Source organism: Stigmatopora nigra, chromosome 21, assembly GCF_051989575.1.
Source record: "Stigmatopora nigra isolate UIUO_SnigA chromosome 21, RoL_Snig_1.1, whole genome shotgun sequence".
Lineage (NCBI taxonomy): Eukaryota > Metazoa > Chordata > Actinopteri > Syngnathiformes > Syngnathidae > Stigmatopora > Stigmatopora nigra.
Window position 1 is genome coordinate 676416 of NC_135528.1, and position 20440 is coordinate 696855.

The 20440-nt window shown below is 40.1% G+C and overlaps 1 protein-coding gene and 1 non-coding gene across 3 annotated transcripts; one reads left to right on the forward strand and one right to left on the reverse strand.

Moving 5' to 3' along the window:
- Nucleotides 1-796: 796 nt before the first annotated feature.
- On the forward strand, nt 797-930 carry LOC144215295 (U11 spliceosomal RNA). Its single transcript, XR_013330392.1, has one exon. It is a non-coding gene; the product is annotated as a U11 spliceosomal RNA (small nuclear RNA).
- A 5714-nt stretch (nt 931-6644) lies between these two features.
- Nucleotides 6645-19074, reverse strand: LOC144214971 (tRNA selenocysteine 1-associated protein 1-like). Of its 2 annotated transcripts, XM_077743718.1 has the most exons (9): nt 18890-19074; nt 18222-18319; nt 18000-18114; nt 17880-17929; nt 14898-15029; nt 13254-13370; nt 8194-8392; nt 8080-8110; nt 6645-7043 (listed from the first exon to the last, which is right to left on the reverse strand). In XM_077743718.1, exons 1-9 carry the CDS (start codon nt 18911-18913, stop codon nt 6883-6885), a joined length of 927 nt encoding a protein of 308 aa, XP_077599844.1. In that variant the 5' UTR covers nt 18914-19074; the 3' UTR covers nt 6645-6882. The 2 variants fall into 2 exon arrangements, with proteins under 2 accessions (XP_077599844.1, XP_077599845.1); XM_077743719.1 differs by lacking the exon at nt 14898-15029 and having other exon boundaries at nt 18890-19073.
- Between the last annotated feature and the right edge of the window lie 1366 nt (nt 19075-20440).

Here is a 20440-nt window from a genome sequence, read left to right on the forward strand (position 1 = left end):
TATAGCCCTAAAATAGTTTGACGGTTGGATTGATGGCGTCGCCAGAAAATGCACGGACCGTCGCTGTTCAGGTGTGTAAACCTTTTTTTATTCGAGATTTAGCCGAGTTAACAGTGGACAAACCAGAGAAGTGTATTACTTTAAAATTTCCTCCTGCTTTTAACGCCGCCGAATCCGACTTTTCTCATCTAGCTGTTTACATCCGTGATAGTTAGATTTTGTGTCTAAAAATTCCTGACGCGCACGTACGCACACGCGCTAATCGAGCGCTAGGCTCCATTTCATAAGACGCGATCACATTAACCAATCAGAGCCAATAATGTGGTGACTATTTGGGATCTGTATCCAAAATGCACTGCATTATGGACAAACCAAAGAAGTCACTGCTTTAAAATTTCTTCCTGCTATTAACGCCGCCGAATCCGACTTGTCTCATCTAACTGTTGACATACGTGATAGCTAGATTTTGTGTCAACAAATTCCTGACGCGCATGTACGAACACGTTAGCCTCTCGCTCGGCTCTGTTACATGAGACGCAATCACATTAACCAATCAGAGCCAAGAACGTCATGACTATTTGGGAACTGTACCCAAAATGCACTGCGTTATAGTTTAAACAGTCATATATTGGTAACATCTCCTCTAATACATGGACATTGTTATTTATATTATGTATTTTATTAGTTTTGCTTATTTTCTTTTAAATACCGCGTACACAAATATCCAAATAAGGTACACCATGATAGAGAACTGTATTGCTATTGAACAAATTAGCAATTTCAATTTTCACAGGGTTAAAAGGGCTTCTACAACTACTATGTTACAGACAGTATCTTGATTAAGGTACGGTTTGCGGAATCTAAATCAAGAGATTTCGGAAGCATAATTTTTCTTCTGGGACAGCTTCGATCTGTAAATCAAGCGTCCCTAACTAACTGTTAAATATTATTGTTTCACTCGTGCCTAAACTTTATCGTGTATTGACAAACGTTATAAACGTCATATGATGTTGTCCACTACAGCCTACCTCCCGAGTCGTTACTAGCCGTCAAGTGTGCTGCTAAGTATTTCTGGAAGTCATATTGAAACATTTAGAGAAAAAGATAATGGATATAAAAGATAATGGATATACAGAGGCCGAATTGAACTGTTACATGGTTGACCAAAATATGATGAACGATGAAATACAGATTATACTATCACAAGATTCAAATTGATGAATTGTCCTTTTGTTGCCTATTTTTCTGTAGCAAAAACCAGAAGATTTTTGCTTCAAAGGCATTAACTTTAAGTGACGTAGTCTTCGAGCACGTTTTTTTGCGTAATGGGCGAAAAGCCAAAATATTGTGCGGTTATAAAACATCACATTACTATTTTTGCATCGCTCGAACCGGAAGTTGTTCAAGGTCCGCAACTTTCGGTGACATTAGGTCAGTGTGAAATGTTTAATTTTTACAAAATAGTTTTGTAGGTATATGTGATTCCTGCTGATAAAACCTTGATGACAATGACTTATTAATATGGGCGTCATATTTTTAAATACATTAAAAAACCGATGGTAGTGTCCCTTGATATTTTTTCAATGCAAAAAGTGTGCCGCAGCTCAAAAACGTTAGAAAATACTGCTATAATGAACATGTGCGAAAATCCACTCTTACAAAAGGGGTGGGCAAATCAGTCCCCGGGAGCCGCTGTTGGTGCAGGATTTTGTTCCACCTGACCCGGCACAGACACTTTGATAAATGAGACTCCAATCCTCTGATTTGTAGGACTCCAGATTGATGAAAGGTTTTCCTTTTTATGGGTTGGAATGTAAACCTGCACCCATTGCAGACCTTTGTTGAATAGTTTGCCCACCCGTGCCTTAAAAGATTATGCTGGTATTCAAAAGTACAGTGATCCGTCGCTTATCACGGTTATTGGGGACCGAACCCCAACGCATTAGCTGCGAATCCGCGAAGTAGCCGGGCGCCATCCAAAAACCTTATAAAAACGTATATACCACGTGCACAAAACCACTACCAGGCTAATATGCTGTTCATTCAAGTGTATTATTCCACATTAGAATGCAGGTGTTATGTTGGTGCATACAAAAACATCAAATATAGTATAAATATAGAGTAAATAACTGCAAATGTAATAAATGTAAACTTTTATTCAGAAAACTCAGAAATTCAAAAACATCATAGCAGAGTCACTAGATCCTTGTGGGCTTTGAAACCTGTCTTCTGAAGTTCGTCCTTGAAAAGAAATGTTTGGGACGGCATCCTCTTCCAGTAGAGTCCTGTTTCATCCATATTAAAGACTTGCTCCGGGACATAGCCATTTTATTCTATCATTCCCAGAAACACATCCTCAACATAACGGCTCGCTGCTGCTCCGTCTGCAGAGGCTGCATCTCCATGCAGCGACACATTGCTTAGTCCGACTCGCCGCTTAAATCTCTCAAGCCAGCCCTTGCTGGCAGCGAAAGCCGTACGTGGTCGTGGGTTAGTCTGGCTTGAGGCACCGGGCAGAGGATCACCTTCGTCGACGTCTTCTTCCTCGTCCAGAACGTTGACGTCGTCGTCACCACTCGCATGCACCATGGCATCAAACTAAGATTGAGCCTTACTTCGGATTAAGTTTCCGTCCAGGCTGATTTGCTTCGCCCTACAATCACAGATCCAAATAACCAGTGCATGGAGAGTGTTTGGGAGGTATCACGAAGGGCTTCACAAAACTTTTACGCTTAACTAGGCGAGAAGCGTACTGTATAGCACGAGATAGGCGTGGACTGAGAATGGGCATCCGTGGTGAATGGGCCAATGGGGAGTCGAGTATATTCAGTGAGCATTCAGCTGGCCAATCAGCTTGCGTTTATGCCCATGATGCTGCCGTAATGCTTCAGTGAACCCCCATGATGCTTTGCGCATACGTGCATTCTTTGTGTTTTAAAATTTTGTAAAATGATGAAATTACTAATTCTAATTGAATATTTTGTTTCTACACCTTGTAAGATGATGTAATTTTAATTTAATATCTTTATTTTATTTTTATTTTTTTCCAGAAAAAAATCCACGAAGCTATGCGCAAGCGATAGCTGAAGCGCGAAGTAGCGAGGGAACACTGTATTATTTTGTTTTATGTGCGTTTTTAAAAAGACTTCCCACGGACGAGTGGAGGTATTTTATAAAGCTAAGTTAACGTTCTCTAACTATAAAGGAAGGTAACATAGTAAGCATAATTGACCGGAGGCAGTCGATCGAGTTTTTATCTTATTTTGTGACTATTTTCATCGTATGTTTTTTGTGGGAAAATGGCATAGACTTACGTAGAGAAATATTTTTGTAACAATTTTTTGTAAATCTGAATACTAAAAATATATTTTTGTACTCCCGTGATTGAGTAAGATTCCAAATTCCTAAAAAGAACCATAAACCACTAAAAATGAACCAATTGAAAGAACCATTCATGAATTTTACGACACAGATGGGGCACAGACACTTACAGAATCCTAGCAATGTAAGAGTTCTGTTTATCGTCGATGCGATATCGTAGTGACGCGGCAGGGGGTGCGGACATTCTCTCGACATTCGTCATCTAATGACGTCATCTAGTGACCAGCCTATCATGAGCTTTACGACACGCAGACAGGGCACAGAAACTTACAGAATCCTGCCAATCAACGACCCCCGGTGGAATAAATAATAATTGCATTATAAGCGATTAACTTGGAAATCGTGGCAAACATGATATACATAGAAAATATATTTTTAGCTACCGTAATTATTCAAAGTTCGGATATACGTTATACACAAATCCCAGTAAAACACTGCCCTCCGCCGGCGGAAAAGTCCCCGCGGCAGCCATTATAATCGGAGACGTAAAACCTGCCTTAGGTCCACACATGGTGTGCGAGAGCGCGTTCTATTGGCCAGTGCTCACACTTAAAAAAAGAGAACACAAGAAGAATGGAATCCATTGTTTGGTGAATCTGATGATGATGATGATGAATCAGACTTTGAACAATGTTAAACATTATGACTTTAAAGATTTTAAATTGTAAATTCCATTTGAAGATTGTGTAGTTTGTTCTACCAGGTTTCCATACCATTTGTTGTGGATAAATGTTTTGTCGTGGCGACATGTATTCAGCAATTGCCAGTTACCAGTACCAGTGCAATCCATGTGAGCTGAGGAAAAAGTGGAAAAAATGTGTACCAATTTTTTTTGTCACAAATTATAGGTGCGTTTCATACATATGCACGTTATATGCAAATAAATACGGTAATCTGTTCTTTAGGAACATATACCCATTTATGAAACATTTGCAATATCCCAAATAGTAACAGTCAGTTCATCAAACCTATATATCAAAAAGGATTTCAAATTGCTTTTGAATCCAAATGTCCAATATTACCAATTTCTACCATAGTTAAGTCAAATTATTTTTTTTTTAATGAAGACTATTGCTTACATTTACAAAATGTTATAATTTCCCTCTTTGGTGACTTATAAATTAAGTTTTGTGGGTGCAAGTCTCAGAGAGATTGGCAAAACATCATGTATTATACACTCAGAACATCCAAATTCGCATACATTAAATTGTTTGATTTTTTCTCAGATCCCAAATATGAACAAATTGCCTTTCTATCTTTTGGGTGACAACTCAATTCACGGGAGACTAAGTTTACTAGCATGTGATCCCAAAATATACATCATCATACAGAACATTCATCTTTTTTCTCTCCAATTGATAGATTCAACCAAATGGAGATCTGCATTCTCAAGTTTGAGATGGGATTTTCCAGCTCAGGCCTATGTGCCAGATATGTGAAGGATCCTAACATTATTCTCAAGCATCTGAGCAATGACATAATTAATAGCCAAGACTAGCGAGCCATGGAAAATAACACTACTTGGAAGTTCCATCTAAATTATAACTTCGCCACTAATATTCAAATTAACGCCCATTATTGCCTGCTGGAAAGATATATACTGGATAGATGTCGAATCATGTGTGCTTCTTTCATTAAATGTTATGCTGATGTGTCTGAACACACCCTAAGACTTTTTTTCTTTGTTATGTTTATCTTGAAATACTCCAGAAAATAAAACGAATGTACAGCGTTGGGAGTACGTCAGGGCTCAAAGCTTAAGGTATCACTTCAAAACTTCCTTTCGGCACGAGGGAATTGTTTCACTGCGACTTCCGGATAAAAATTATTTGTGTGTCGTGACTACTCGTAGACGTACGGTGCAATCCTGCCCAAAATATTTCAGATTCTACCCTAACATAGTGGTGGACCGTCAGGCCCTGCAAGGCCTTCTCTGCTGGCCTAAAAAAGATCAGAATCACAGACTGATGTTAATTATATTTTATCCATGAATACTTAAATTAATTATTTCCAAATTCTCTGTCAGCTTCTTTTCATTGCTTTCCCCTTGGTTGCGCTGCTTCCGGTCTGGGTGTTATCACATTTGAGCGTCTAACCCAAACATGGGCAAACTTCGGCCCGCTAGGCTTTTTAATGCGGTCCTCCGACGTTGTCCAAATAATTTTTTATCCCCAAGATGGCGCCGTCACGCGGAAGCCAGTGGCAGTAGCTCTGTCCACTCTTATTTGTTTTTCGTGTTTTACAGCCCCTCTATCTTTTTCAAATTACATTTTATTTTTCTTCATACATTCCTTTTTCACTTTACAGAGATCTGACTTGAGGCCTTCACAATCAGTCCTGCTGGCTTTGCTGCATAAAACAAGCATTGATAAAACTGTTGCTTTAACCAATCAGATTTTGAGTTGGCAACACCAATGTTTTCTCGCAGGCATAGGGATACGTCTTTGCTTTCACCAACTATGATTGGCTATTGATAGTGGACTAGCCAGAGCTACACTACTAAATCTGGAGTGAGCTGCACAAGCAAATAAATTCTTGTGTTGCTTTATTTGCGGTTTTGTCGACCCGCAATGGCTGAAGGAAGAGAAGAAATGGATTTGTTTGCAGATTTACTGTCAAAGCCATTTTCAAGACGGACTTTTCAAGAAAAAAAGCTTGACGTCATTAAGAAAGGTCGGACAACTTCTAAGGAAACAAGCCCGTCACAACCGGAAACAAACATTTTCAGTGCTAAATCGAATAAAAACATGCCACAAATATGACAGAACACTCAACTTTCAGCATTAGCTTCGATGGTGATAGAAAAGGAGGAAAGAAAGGAGGATGAATATTGTGTACAGATAAAAAGGATTTTTGGTGAGTAAACTATGGCTGTATTTTTTAATTGTATGAGGTTATTATTGATGTGTCATAGCTGTAGCTGCAGTAGAGATTTTCAAGCCATAAACGTTTTTGAGGGTTGGATTGATTCAGACATAACTGAAGGCATAGGTAGGAAATTCACGACTTGGGTGACACTTGCATGTTTGAGTTTGTCCATTTGTAAAGAGCCTTTGTACTACGTGTATTAAAAAGTTCTTAATGAAATGTTTCTTTCGAAACATTTGTGGACTGAGATAAAAAACCGAATGTTGGGGACTTTACTTTTGTGGATACCATTTTTCCGAGACAAATAACACTGAGTCATAGAAACAAAATCTCAAGTTGAGTTAGTGCGCACATCTGTTGTTTGATATATAGAAATCTACATCCCATCTCTTGGGTCATTGTTGCAACTTCATATTTTAATTTTGTACTTTAACATTGGAGGCCTAGATTTGGTGGTAAAAGGAACTCTTGAATGCACATTCAATATACATACTTAAAAAAAACTTTTATTCATAGTCAAAATTGTCGGCTCTATCGACTTGAATATTAGCAAATAGCAAAATGTCCTTTGTTCTAAAAAAAAAAACACCCATATTTCAAAGCTTCAAGAGGCTGCAGCGTAAATGTCCAGGTTTAGTAAGTAAGAGGATCTGGTATGCTTGCTATCACTTGCTCCTGTTCTAAAGAAAACTCTTCCGATTTCCACTGACAGTCAATTAGAGCATCAAATAGATCTTCACTGCTCTCGATGAATCTCTTGTTTGTTTCCAGCACATCAAGCTCTCCAGATGGATCTGTAAAACAGACATCATTATTTACTAGAACAGCCATCAATTGTTACTTGATAAAATTATTTGACTATTAAGCAGGGGTGAAAGTGGGCCGGAAAAGTTTAGAATGCGATACTGGTTAAAGATTTTGGACCATAATGCTGCTTTGCCCTTGAAAACAGGTTGTCAAAATTCCATGTTAAATAACCTACCAGATTGCCACACACGCATGTACACAAGTCTAATAAAGCACTAGTGACTTGTTCCAGTGTCCTTGTTTAGTGTAATGTTTCCACTGATATCTATTTACCGAATTTTCTCGCACTTAAGCTGTTACGGGACTGCGGTCAAAATTTTCGATTTAGTCTCAAATCAACGTTTCCCTTTGAAATGAACCAGACACAAATTAATCCGCTCTCAAACTGTTTGTGTCTCCCGGGCTGCACCGGCATCTGCCCCCAGCATCGGAGCCAACTCATTACCAGGTGATGATCGGTTGAAAGCTCCGCCCTCTCTTTGCCTATGTGTCCAAGAAATGCGGCCGTAGTTCCGATGACACGAGCACAAAGTCGATCATTGAACAGCAGCCTAGGGTGTCCTGGTGCCAAGTGCACACATGGACACCATTATGCTTGAACATGGTGTTCATTATTGTCAATCCACGTCGAACGCAGAAATCCAACAATAGAACACCACTCGGGTTCTGATCACGGGGGACGTACCTCCCAAACACTCCCCTCCAGGTCTCACTGTCATTGACCACATGTGCATTTAAGTCCCCCAGCACAACGAGGGAGTCCCCCGAAGGAGCACTCTCGAGCACCTCTCCAAGGACTCCAAAAAGGGTGGACACTATGAACTGGTGTTTGGTGCATGCACAAAATGAATGTTTTCCCAACCAAGTAAAATCACTATTTAAAAATGCAATCCATTTCTAAATCTGTCTGCTGATCTAATTCATTCGGCGAGGAATAATGCAATAATAGAAGTTTGTAATTGGGGATTTTTTTTTCAAAGCACTGCCTGAGTACAATGTCCCAAATTTATTCATAATACAAACCTTCAAGCCCATCATCCTGCATATCAATATCCTAAGTGAAAGAAAGAAAAAAAGAATGAAATCATTTATATTTGAAAAAACGTGTGGATTTCATCGATGGACATGAGCGCTCACCTGTGATTGTGCCAACTGTGAGTAATCATACTGCGGATAGTTGTAGCCATACCCTGCTGTATTCTGATCGTAACCCCAGGAGGAGTAGTAGTTTGGATATGCCTGCTGTTGGTACTGGCTGTACTGGTCATAGGTAGGTGTGTAGGGGGTATTTGATGGCCAGGTTTTGGTTTCAGGCTGTAAAGGTCTGTTCCTTAAGCTTGATACAAAGGTAAAGACATAAAATCTCTGGGGCATTTCACAACAACAAACTTAAGATAATATATTTATATATTTAATATATAAACTAGTGCAATTTTTTATATATATAAAAAAAATCACAATTTAAAGGTTCGAGTGTTTATTTTTAATTGCTGCTGGCATAATATTAAAGCATATTATGCCTGGCCAAAAATGTCACCACCATTACCACCAGAAAAAAAAACGCCCCAAAAAACAGTCATACAATTTAATATTCTGTTGGAACGCATTTGCTGTGGCATGATTTCAAGAAGATTTTCCAAGATTTATTTCCATTCTCTCTCCTTACTTTGACATCCCATCACACTGAGCAGGATGGATCCGGAATCATCAGACCACAGGACTTTTGTCAATTTCTCCAATCCATCCAAACTCTAATATTTATTCTTTAGAGCATTTCCAAGCAATGGAGATCGCAGCGGTCGGACCCAAACATTATCAATGCAAGATCTTGGTGAAGAATTATTGCAACACTGGATGGAAAAAAATCTTGAAATTTTAGTAGCTTTTCGAAACAATGCCAGAGCAAATACGTGCATTTGGATGATCCAAAAGGGGACTGGGAGAATGTGTCATGGGAGACAGAGAGAGAAAAAGACAGAGAGAGAGACAGAGAGAGAGAGAGAGACGGAGACAGAGAGAGACGGAGACAGAGAGAGACGGAGACAGAGAGAGACGGAGACAGAGAGAGACGGAGACAGAGAGAGACGGAGACAGAGAGAGACGGAGACAGAGAGAGAGACGGAGACAGAGAGAGAGACGGAGACAGAGAGAGAGACGGAGACAGAGAGAGAGACGGAGACAGAGAGAGAGACGGAGACAGAGAGAGAGACGGAGACAGAGGGAGAGAGAGAGACGGAGACAGAGAGAGATGGAGACAGAGAGAGAGAGAGAGGGAGACAGAGAGGGAGACGGAGAGAGAGGGAGACAGAGAGAGAGGGAGACAGAGAGAGAGGGAGACAGAGAGAGAGGGAGACAGAAAGAGAGAGGGAGACAGAGAGAGAGAGGGAGACAGAGAGAGAGGGAGACAGAGAGAGAGGGAGACAGCGAGAGAGGGAGACAGCGAGAGAGGGAGACAGCGAGAGAGGGAGACAGCGAGAGAGGGAGACAGCGAGAGAGGGAGACAGCGAGAGAGGGAGACAGCGAGATAGGGAGACAGCGAGAGAGGGAGACAGCGAGAGAGGGAGACAGCGAGAGAGGGAGACAGCGAGAGAGGGAGACAGCGAGAGAGGGAGACAGCGAGAGAGGGAGACAGCGAGAGAGGGAGACAGAGAGAGAGGGAGACAGAGAGAGGGAGACACAGAAAGAGGGAGACAGAGAGAGAGGGAGACAGAGAGAGGGAGACAGAGAGAGATGGAGACAGAGAAGGAGACAGAGAGAGAGGGAGACAGAGAGAGAGGGAGACAGAGAGAGAGGGAGACAGAGAGAGATGAGGGAGACAGAGACAGAGAGATGGAGACAGAGAGAGAGGGAGACAGAGAGAGGGGGAGACAGAGAGAGAGAGACAGAGAGAGAAGGAGGGAGACAGAGAGAGACAGACGGAGAGGGAGATGAAGGAGACAGAGAGACGGGGAGACAGAGAGAGACGGAGACAGAGAGAGACGGAGACAGAGAGAGACGGAGACAGAGAGAGACAAAGACAGAGAGAGACGGAGACAGAGAGACGGAGACAGAGAGAGACGGAGACAGAGAGAGACGGAGACAGAGAGAGACGGAGACAGAGAGAGAGACGGAGACAGAGAGAGAGAGAGACGGAGACAGAGAGAGAGACGGAGACAGAGAGAGAGACGGAGACAGAGAGAGAGACGGAGACAGGGAGAGAGAGAGACGGAGACAGAGAGAGAGAGATGGAGACAGAGAGAGAGAGACAGAGAGAGAGAGAGGGAGACAGAGAGGGAGACGGAGAGAGAGGGAGACAGAGAGAGAGGGAGACAGAGAGAGAGGGAGACAGAGAGAGAGGGAGACAGAGAGAGAGGGAGACAGAGAGAGAGAGGGAGACAGAGAGAGAGAGGGAGACAGAGAGAGAGGGAGACAGAGAGAGGGGGAGACAGAGAGAGGGGGAGACAGAGAGAGAGGGAGACAGCGAGAGAGGGAGACAGCGAGAGAGGGAGACAGCGAGAGAGGGAGACAGCGAGAGAGGGAGACAGCGAGAGAGGGAGACAGCGAGAGAGGGAGACAGCGAGAGAGGGAGACAGCGAGAGAGGGAGACAGAGAGAGAGGGAGACAGAGAGAGAGGGAGACAGAGAGAGGGAGACAGAGAGAGAGGGAGACAGAGAGAGGGAGACAGAGAGAGGGAGACAGAGAGAGAGGGAGACAGAGAGGGAGACAGAGAGAGAGGGAGACAGAGAGAGAGGGAGACAGAGAGAGAGGGAGACAGAGAGAGAGGGAGACAGAGAGAGATGAGGGAGACAGAGACAGAGAGAGAGAGAGGGAGACAGAGAGATGGAGACAGAGAGAGAGGGAGACAGAGAGAGGGGGAGACAGAGAGAGAGAGACAGAGAGAGGAGGGAGACAGAGAGAGACAGACGGAGAGGGAGATGAAGGAGACAGAGAGACGGGGAGACAGAGAGAGAGCGAGAGGGGGAGAGAGAGAGAGTTCTAACAGGATTCTCAATGGTAAAAACCTAGCTTATCCCATTTTCAAAAATTGTCAGCCCAAAAAGGTTGTTTTCTTTTCACTGATCAAACAATAAAAAGTTCCGTTTTGTGTCTGAAGCTTGGTTGCCAGAGGTCAGTAATCTGTTTGCAATTTAGGGCCACTACAACTTTCACAAAAATCTGAATTGTTGCTTACATCTAAGGAAATAAAATCAAAACAAATTATCTTTACTGAGTTGTGATAAAATCAGAAAAAGACAAGCAAAAAATTGGAGCTGCCTTCAAACAATGAAGACAACCAAATACAAAGAAAAAATGACGAAAGAAACCACAGATGCAGAATTTTTTTTTGACAGTTAATGTACTTTAGAATTTTCCCCATGTTAATTTCCATGATTGAAGAACTGAATTTGTTATGAACAAAGTTGGCATACTTTTATTAGACTTATCAAGTGGGTCCATACAGGTAAAAATCTCATCCGTACCTGGATACATTGGATATGTATGAACGTATTTGAAATTTTGTTGGATTGAGGCATAATCCTCTTTGTGGATGTTAAAACATTACCAAATAAACTTCTACAATATGTTAAGAGTAGTGCGAAGATTATCATGAAAATATAATCTAACCTGAAGCTCAGTTCTTAACCTTAACTTACTGTATTTTCATACCTACAGGGCGCACTTAAGTCTAAAATTTTCCCCAAAGTGGACGGAGCGCCCAATCAATCGGTAGGCCTTTTGTATGTATTAAATTCAATATTCTGTAGATGTCACTGTAAAATGGTACTCGCTTGATAGTCTGCGTGCATTTCTTGCTGACGCGCTATATTGTGGTGAAAATGTGGATGACTGGCCTTTAAAAAAAAAAAACACACAAAATACCTAATATAACCTAATAATAACCTACACTAGCAGAACATATGATAGCATAGTGTCATACTAGCTCCCACTGGGCCGAAGCATCTTATCTAGGGACAAGATAGATACACCTGCAACTGAGACAGTGTCCTTTCAGGCAGTGTGTCCTATAGGTGTGAAAATACGGTACTTTGCTAATACAGTAATACCTTGAGAAAGGAGTTTAATGCGTTCCGTTACCGAGCTCATTTGTCAATTTATTCGGATCTCAAATCAACTTTTCCCATATAAAATAACTAAATAAAAATTATTTTCTTCCCACCCTTGGGGAAAAAAAGGATATTCCAATGGAAACACGTTTTTAATTTTTCTAATTCACCACCTACGCTCCCAAAGTAACAAATGGCTATCTGCTGGTTATGATCGGCAATTAAATGTTACATTATTATACGGAGTTCTTACCTTTGAGACAGCCGTAGTGGCTTACGTCGGAGGAGACTTGACACGTTTGATTCATGTCAATTTTGTGACAATACGTAACATAACTAACTTAAATGAATTTGCACACTATGCACACAATTACAATTGGATGTAACCATGTTGTGCTATAACCGAGACAAAGGTGTTAATGTATTCCGCAGTGGCTTTCGAGTCAGAACAAGCTGCTTCCTCGTGTCTCACAAACGAGTGTATCGTATCCCCAGTTCGTTTTTTGAAGTTATCCAACCAGCCCCGACTCCATCCATATTAAAAGAGTCCCCGCCTTCTCATCATGAATATCCCTGCACAGCTTGAAAAAGACCACGTAGCGACAGCATTGTATGCTCGTATGTAAAATTTGTCTCGTATCTCAAGTCAAAATTTTGCTCAATTTTCCTCGCACCTAAAATGTCTTGTATCTTGGGACAGTCGTATATCAAGGTATTACTGTATTTGCAATTCATTTGGCATCACTTTAACTCCAGTGCAATCTGAAACCTTAACATTTGAAGACTGAAGCATGTGCACATTAATATTTTGATATCTAATAGACATAGGTTGACTACACACATTTTTTTGGGAATTAAAAAAAAAGTTGCGAAAAATCCAAGTTACAAAACAACTGGAACAAATTAATTTCGTAGGTAGAGGTATCACTGTATTTTGATCCTGGTTTGAGTAGCATTTTGGCCAGCAATCTTGCATCGGTCTCAAAGGTTTTGGGTAAATAAAACCATTGTTTGGCATTCTTTTTTTTAAAAAAGGTGTTTTATTTCTTCACTAATGAGTGTAATGAAAATTAAGACAATCTATATACCGCACGTTGATCCAGATTTTTTACGATAACTACGTCATGCAAATTGCCTCTAAAGCAAACTTACTTGTTCGCTGCTAAGCTTAGTCGCAGAGGTTTACCACCCAGTCCCACAGCTCCCTGACACTCGTCCAGTGCTCGCTTCTGCAGGCGCTCGTCTGGGAACTGAACAAAGCCGCATCCCCTGCAGCAAATCACGCAATATCTCGATCTCAGTGAAAATATACGTTACCTTTATGAATATAAACTTTATATACAGTTTTGTCTTTCCGAACTTGAACCTTGCTCCAGTGTCGCAGTTTGTCAAGTGTTGAGAGTAAAATTGTGATATCCTGGTACATGAATGAATTAGTAACATTTGATGAGGGTGTTTGGAATTTCTATCACACACTAACAAAGAGCATGTGCATGTTCTCATATATTTTTAAATAAGATGTCATGCAGCTCTAAACCAATCATAATGAAAATTTGTTAATTATGTGTTCATTAAGAACATATAATAATCTACTCATTGATTGTAATGCAGGCTGGAGCAATAGATATTGGTTAATGCTACAAAGCGTGCATTTTGAACGTTGCTGAATCTTGTGCACTCATTTAAATTTGCCTAGATAGCGGAAACACAGAACAAATTTCACCAGCAAATTAAAGCTGAGATGCTTGTGTGCTCGTGCATGTATTCTGTTACCGTATGAACAAGTCACCTGTGTAACGAATTACCTTGTTCCGCTTTACCATTTCAAAACTCTCACATTGCTGAACAATGAGAAATCACTCTGACAAAGACAAAACCATTCAGATCACTCTGAAAATCATAGACCAAATAGCCAAAGATTCATCCTTTTTTCAACGCATCTGGAAATCGACATTCACAAAGCCACGACCGGGGGATGAAATCACTTCTCCGATACAGACAAAATCTTTAAGCATGTGATTAGAGGCAAGCTTTGTAGCAGTGAGTGCTACATAATGAAAATGTAAAAAAAAAAATGAGGCAGAGCGCGGTTCAGAGCTTGGACTATAGGGGAAATCACTGTCTAATTAAACATTTCAACAACCCTAAGCTTCCCGTACAGTGTAAATGAGAGCTCCTCCAACTGCATGACTGAATGATTTCTACCATTTTGATACGATAGTACACTTTTTCACTAACGGTGGTACTGATAAAAGTCAATACAAAACAAAATTTTTCATCTTGGATGTAATTACCTATAATATGCACAACCTTCATTTGTGTCCGTTTAAAAGGGGGGGGGCATATATGGAAGATTGCTATAGATTGAGTAACAAAATTACAACAACTGAACAACTGCATGGCATTCCCATCTCTCCTGTGTTTGACAAGCGTTAGGCCTAATCTATCTCCACCAGTCGCAGAGCACCTCCTCTCCTGACATGGGTACTGATCGGCTACTAACGCTAGAAGCACAGTCCGGCTCTCTATACCCTTCCCCTCAAAGGAAATAGCGCCTAATGTGACAGCTCAGTTAAACACTATTGTTAAAATTGAACTCTAATATGCTAAAAACACACCTGTTAAACGAACAATTACTTCTGATAAGACTACCAATTACATCCAAATGTTTTTTTTTCTTTTGGAGTGTGTAATTATTTTTAGTTTTGGCCTGATACTTATAATGCAGTAAATTTAGGATGACCTCCAGTAATATCGATTATTTCTATGTTGAGCAGCAAATTTTGGAAAACCTACTTGGAATTTCCCAGGCTGTCCAGCACTACTTTTCCTCCCCGACAGGAAGGGAATCGATTGTAGAAGAAGTCGTACAGCATCCCATCGTCTACCTCTGGAGTGAGATCTCCCACAAACAAAGAATACATCTGACTACAAAAGATCAAAAGGGACTGGCTATGACAAAACGCAACGTGTCAACATTAAAATAAGTCTTAAAGGAGCCATATGTAACCAGGATCAAAATATGAACAAAGGCCAAGTCCTTGTCCCCTTTAGGCTGTCGTTTAAACGTTTCACCATCCCTTAAGTAAAAAATCGCCTGTTCTGCGTTCTGTATCACAAATACCGTATTTTCTCGCATATTGACCACCTCTACGTATAAGCCGTACCCTTAAATATCCTTAAAATAATTTAATTTTACGATTTCTCTCATATAAGAGGCCCCCTGATTCACAATTTCCACCTCCATATTTATGGTTTTACAAAGTGCAAATGTGTTAAGGGAAAATCTTGGGAAAAATCATCGCATGTTGTATTTCTGAGATACTGTATCAATCGAAAGGATTGTCGGCTGAATTACACATTCCAAAAGGGTGTTGCCTGCACGTGGACGAATTCAAAAAGGAAGTCACGTGAGCAGTACAACCAGCAAGTGTGTCCGAGTTTGGATGCCATAATAGTGTGAGATACACATTGCGCATGTATCAAGGCTGATATTTTAATCAACGACTGCAAGACCTTGGATCACCCTTAACAACTGTTGGGATGTGCTGATATGGTAAACACACGAATCAACGCTACTCGCGTCTGGCCAGTCGGAGCACGTTCAACTACAGGTAAAAGGTATGATGATGGCGCCCTGAGCGAGCAATGGACGACACAAGTGAGTTTATTTTTGTATTTTTTACAAGATACATTTTTTTAATTCTTGAATTTTATTTATCAATGTCAAAATAAGTTTGTCTAGTTTTATCTGTTTATTTTTTCTCTATTTTGAAATAAATGACCCTCTCGGCCACATTGACTTGCGTTGTGGCGTTTCATCTTTGTCACCTTGCAGTTTCGTGCATGTCAAGTCTAATTTGTGCACATACTATACGCCGTACCCTTCATTCAGTCATCATTTTTGAGTTACCAATACGGCTTAAATGCGAGAAAATACGTTACTTGCCACGCCATTGTTGCAATTCAGTCAGACAAGACATAGGCTTAACAAATTACACAATAACGTAAGCAATGATCGCACGAACATATGATGTGTAGCCTACAAACTGTCTATTACATACCACAAATGAAATCAATAATGCAACAGTCTTCAAACAACAGGTTTTCAAATTGCATCAGGGTTAAGTGGTGCACGAATAAATATGGTAATAATTTTGAGTGAGGTAGGTCAAAAGAGAAGTTATGAGGTTCATCTTAGTTTCTAACACCAGGGAAACCTGTAAATTTCTCTACAAAAAAAGCATAGTGACAAAGAAAAAATGCATTTGACAGCATCAACAAAGAATTATATTCCTTATCTATTTTAATTTTCATTGCCCACCAAACCGGTAAAGACGTATCCTAAACTATGCGACACAAGCATGCCAACTTTGTTCACATTCCAAATGTCTGTTACCATTATTGGTGATCGATATGGCAAAAAAATCTTTTTTTTTTTTAAATCAAGATCTGAATTTTATCACAATTCTTTTATGGCTAATTGTGCACACTACTGACCAATTTCCTCAAATTAAACATTTAAAATGTATGTAAACCTAAAAGGAAAAAACGTTTTTTTTTAATGTCAAATAAGCTTTCTAAATAATTTTTAAATGAAGTCACAGTAAACATAAAAGTCAATGAACTTTTTTCGTAACAATAACTAATAATACCAGATACCTTTTTTAAAAATTGGTTGAATTATAATTTTAACTGAAGTGGTTCGCTTTAAAGTGCAACCATTTAAACAATTAGTAAATTAATGCCATAAGATTATCACTTTAAGCGACACATTAGTATGACATCTTACAGTCTGTTTTTTTTCGCAAGTGAAACTAATTTATCAACATTAACCGGCTTTAAAGTACCCTTTTGCCAAGTTAATATGTTGCGATCAGTGCTGATAATTCAAGGACTTGTTGCTAGAATGCACTGATAGGGCCTAGGTTTCTGACCCTTGCAGAGATTTCCTCATTGAGTCGCCACCATTCAAGGGGATATAATCTGAAAATGTGAACCACCAAAGGGCACCTAATTAAAGCATATACTTGTGGCACATGTCTGAGGTATCCAAGATCGATGTATAACTTAACAAGCAGCCAGATATGCTAATCAAACGAGGCAAATATGACTTCTGAGCATTACGTTCCCGATCTCTATGGAGACGATTTAATGATCTTTCGGCTTTACGAAATCGTAGACATGTTGATAAACTTAAAAATATAATACGTATTGTCATATCGCACACCTCTAGATACTACCATAATAGTAATTTAGGAAAACACTAAAGCACATCACCTGTCGTGCAACTTTGACATGGTGTACATTATTTCTTCCTTTTCACTTGTCTCCAGTGAGCAAAGGCAACTCCAATGCATCTTTGTTGTATATCTGATTTTGTCACAATTTGGAATGTGTTTTTTTTTTGTTGCTCTACTGGTAGACGACATCATTAATTCAGACTGTGGAAGTTGTTGCATCCTAAGTTTACATAGCCAACAGAGCCGTGACAACGTCGACGAAGACAAATAACTAATCTCATAATTGGATGATTGGTGGAGGGCCTGACATCTATTGTAAACACAGAATAAAAACAATAACAATCAAGGCCGAGTACCCACTTTAAAAATGGGAAAAGCTCAACTTAACCATCGAGAACCGCTAAAACTATTTTTAAAAACATGTTTCTTCAATAACTAATGTGTGATTCTTACATATGGCTCCTTTAAGAGTTGGCCACATGTGATCATCTTTACTTCCCGGATACAATAAATACAGTTTTTCATTTGTTCTCACCCGGTTTCTTGCTTCCCAAAGGTGGCTCTATTTAACTTGAATCTTGTTGGCTGTAAGAAACAATTATTTAAGTCACCTTACCAAAATAATAATTTCATGCTCTCGAACTATGACTCGTACCGGACTAGATCCCGGTAATGGCTTCCCATTGATTTTACGAAGACATCTTTCAGCTGTTGCCTCATCCGCCATCTCCACAAAACAATAACCGAGGGCACTAGTGGATAAAGCTGGACTGTGGAGTAAAAATACACTCAGAGATTCAATAAAGATAATAAGACAGCAAATAAACATAAACATGGTTGAAAATAAGACCACATTTTACAAAGTCTAGAGACTCACCCTGTCACCTTGCTGCGTATGATTCGAACACTGACCGCCTGTTCACCCATTGTAGAAAAGGCTCTGGTGATGAACTTCTCGTCCATATAGGCATCCAGCTACAGAGCATCATCGAAGAATTCAAATAATGAACAACTAAATGCCTAGTTCACGCTATTTAAATTGGATGCTTTAGAGACAATACAAATAAATCCTAAGTGCAGCACCAAAATATGCATTTATGTGATCTGACGAAACGTATACTGAGATAAGCACTATATTGGAGCAGGTATTTGATTATCTCTTCACTTCTTTAACATGGCTGGTGGTGGTGCTTGCAACTGCCTTAGTAATAGTCCAGATGTTTCAAAAATGTCAGAAAGCTGCACGTTGCATTCACCAGTGATAGTAGAGGGTTTTCACTGGAGAGCAACGTTACTGTTGACAGTGAGGATAAACCGATAGCAAGCTATTAATGGTTGATACTTTGATACATAAATGATCACACGCCATCGTTGGAAATGTTTCTTATCACCTTATTACAGATGGGTGAAGTTAAGTGAAGACAAACTTCTTCAAAATCGTTAGCTATTGCGAACAAATAAACTCTGTGTCATAACTAGCTAGGGTTAACTAACTTCACTGAAATTCCAAATTAATCCCAATATAAAAAGCAGTTATGATCTTACGTTTCCCATCCATAAGGTACTCATTATTTTGACGAAGACGTGGAGTTTAAAACAGGAATTTACGAAACAAAGTAAATTCGAAATAAGGTTACTATTTGCATCCACATGCTTAGCAGGCAGAACCGGAAATACACTGTCTTCTTCGGGGGTCGGAAAACCAAAACCTTGCTCCAATTACCGCTCACTGCCGGCCTCGGATGGCAGTGAATATTATTTGAGATAGGATTATGAATATAGCATTTTGATTGATTCAATTATCTTATCTGTGGTGTGATGTTTAATGCACTATTGCGTTTAAAAGTTGAAGTACAACAATTGAGAGCAAAAGAGAGGAGAAAGAGAAGAGTGTGAGATAGAGAGAGCGCGCGCGCGCGCGCGAGAGAGAGAGAGAGAGAGAGAGAGAGAGAGAGAGAGAGAGAGAGAGAGAGAGGGAGAGGGAGAGGGGGAGAGGAAGATAGAGAGGGAGAGAGAAAAAGAGAGAGAGAGAGAGAGAGAGAGAGAGAGAGAGAGAGGAGAGAGAGAGAGAGAGAGAGAGAGAGAGAGAGAGAGAGAGAGAGAGAGAGAGAGAGAGAGAGAGAGAGACAGAGAGAGAGGGGGGGGGGGGAGATAGAGAAGGAGAGAGAGTGCATAGGAATATAAGATGTCGGGCGGAGGAAATTTGGGATAAAAAAGAGCGGTTCCCATTCCTATCCACACTGCCTGTGTTTTCCAGGAAGTTTAGACACCATATCCAAACCCACGTTTTTGGGATCCATAAATTTTTTAGAGCTTGTTCAGGATAGCTGTTCCAGCTATGCCATTGAAATAATTGCATCACTTTCATAATGATTTTTTTCTTCATTTCAACAGCATAACAATGTGATCAAAATAATTCGAACACTTTTTGTACCCTATGATTAGGGAAATGACAAAAAAATCCCACATTTTTATACATTTTTTTTTGTTTAAATTCCCAGTAACATTTGAAAATATGAATTGTTTATGGCTCATGTCTGTCAAAAAGACCTCCAAATCCTGGCCAAGCAACATTTCTTATTTTCAACAACGTGAATTACAAATATAGCCTTTCTGTATGCTTTAGTGCAGGGGTGTCAAACTCCCTTTGGTCTGCGGGCCGAATACAGCATAATTTGAGATCAAACTCATTGCAAAATTACATAGAACTAACAATAAGCCCACTTTTTTCCTTTGTATTAGTCACTAATACTAATAATTAGTGCAAAGAATGAGTAAATTATCAAAATGTTTATGAAAATAATTTTCCTTTTACATTATGAACAACATATTATGAACAAGAGAATAACATAACTGCACGTACTAAAATACTGCGCCCTCTAGCGGATAATGCAAGAACTACAAATTTTAATGAAAATTCATTTTTTTTTTATACAATGCAACTTTCTTCTCCGGGCCGTACCAAACCACCAGATGTGCCGGATCCGGCCCGCGGGCCGTATGGTTGACACCCCTGCTTTCGAGGAAGGCACAGCTAGATGAAAATAACTGCAAGCTGTATTTGGGGGGAGCTGCACAAGCACATGTATTGGTGTG

Coding starts and splice junctions, on each gene's coding strand:
- LOC144214971 (XM_077743718.1), bottom strand. CDS start 18,913: ATGAGTACCTTATGGATGGGAAAC. Junction 18,115..18,221: donor ATACGCAGCAAGGTGACAGG/GTGAGTCTCTAG, acceptor TTTACTCCACAG/TCCAGCTTTATCCACTAGTG. Junction 8,393..13,253: donor CTAAGCTTAGCAGCGAACAA/GTAAGTTTGCTT, acceptor CTTTGTATCAAG/CTTAAGGAACAGACCTTTAC.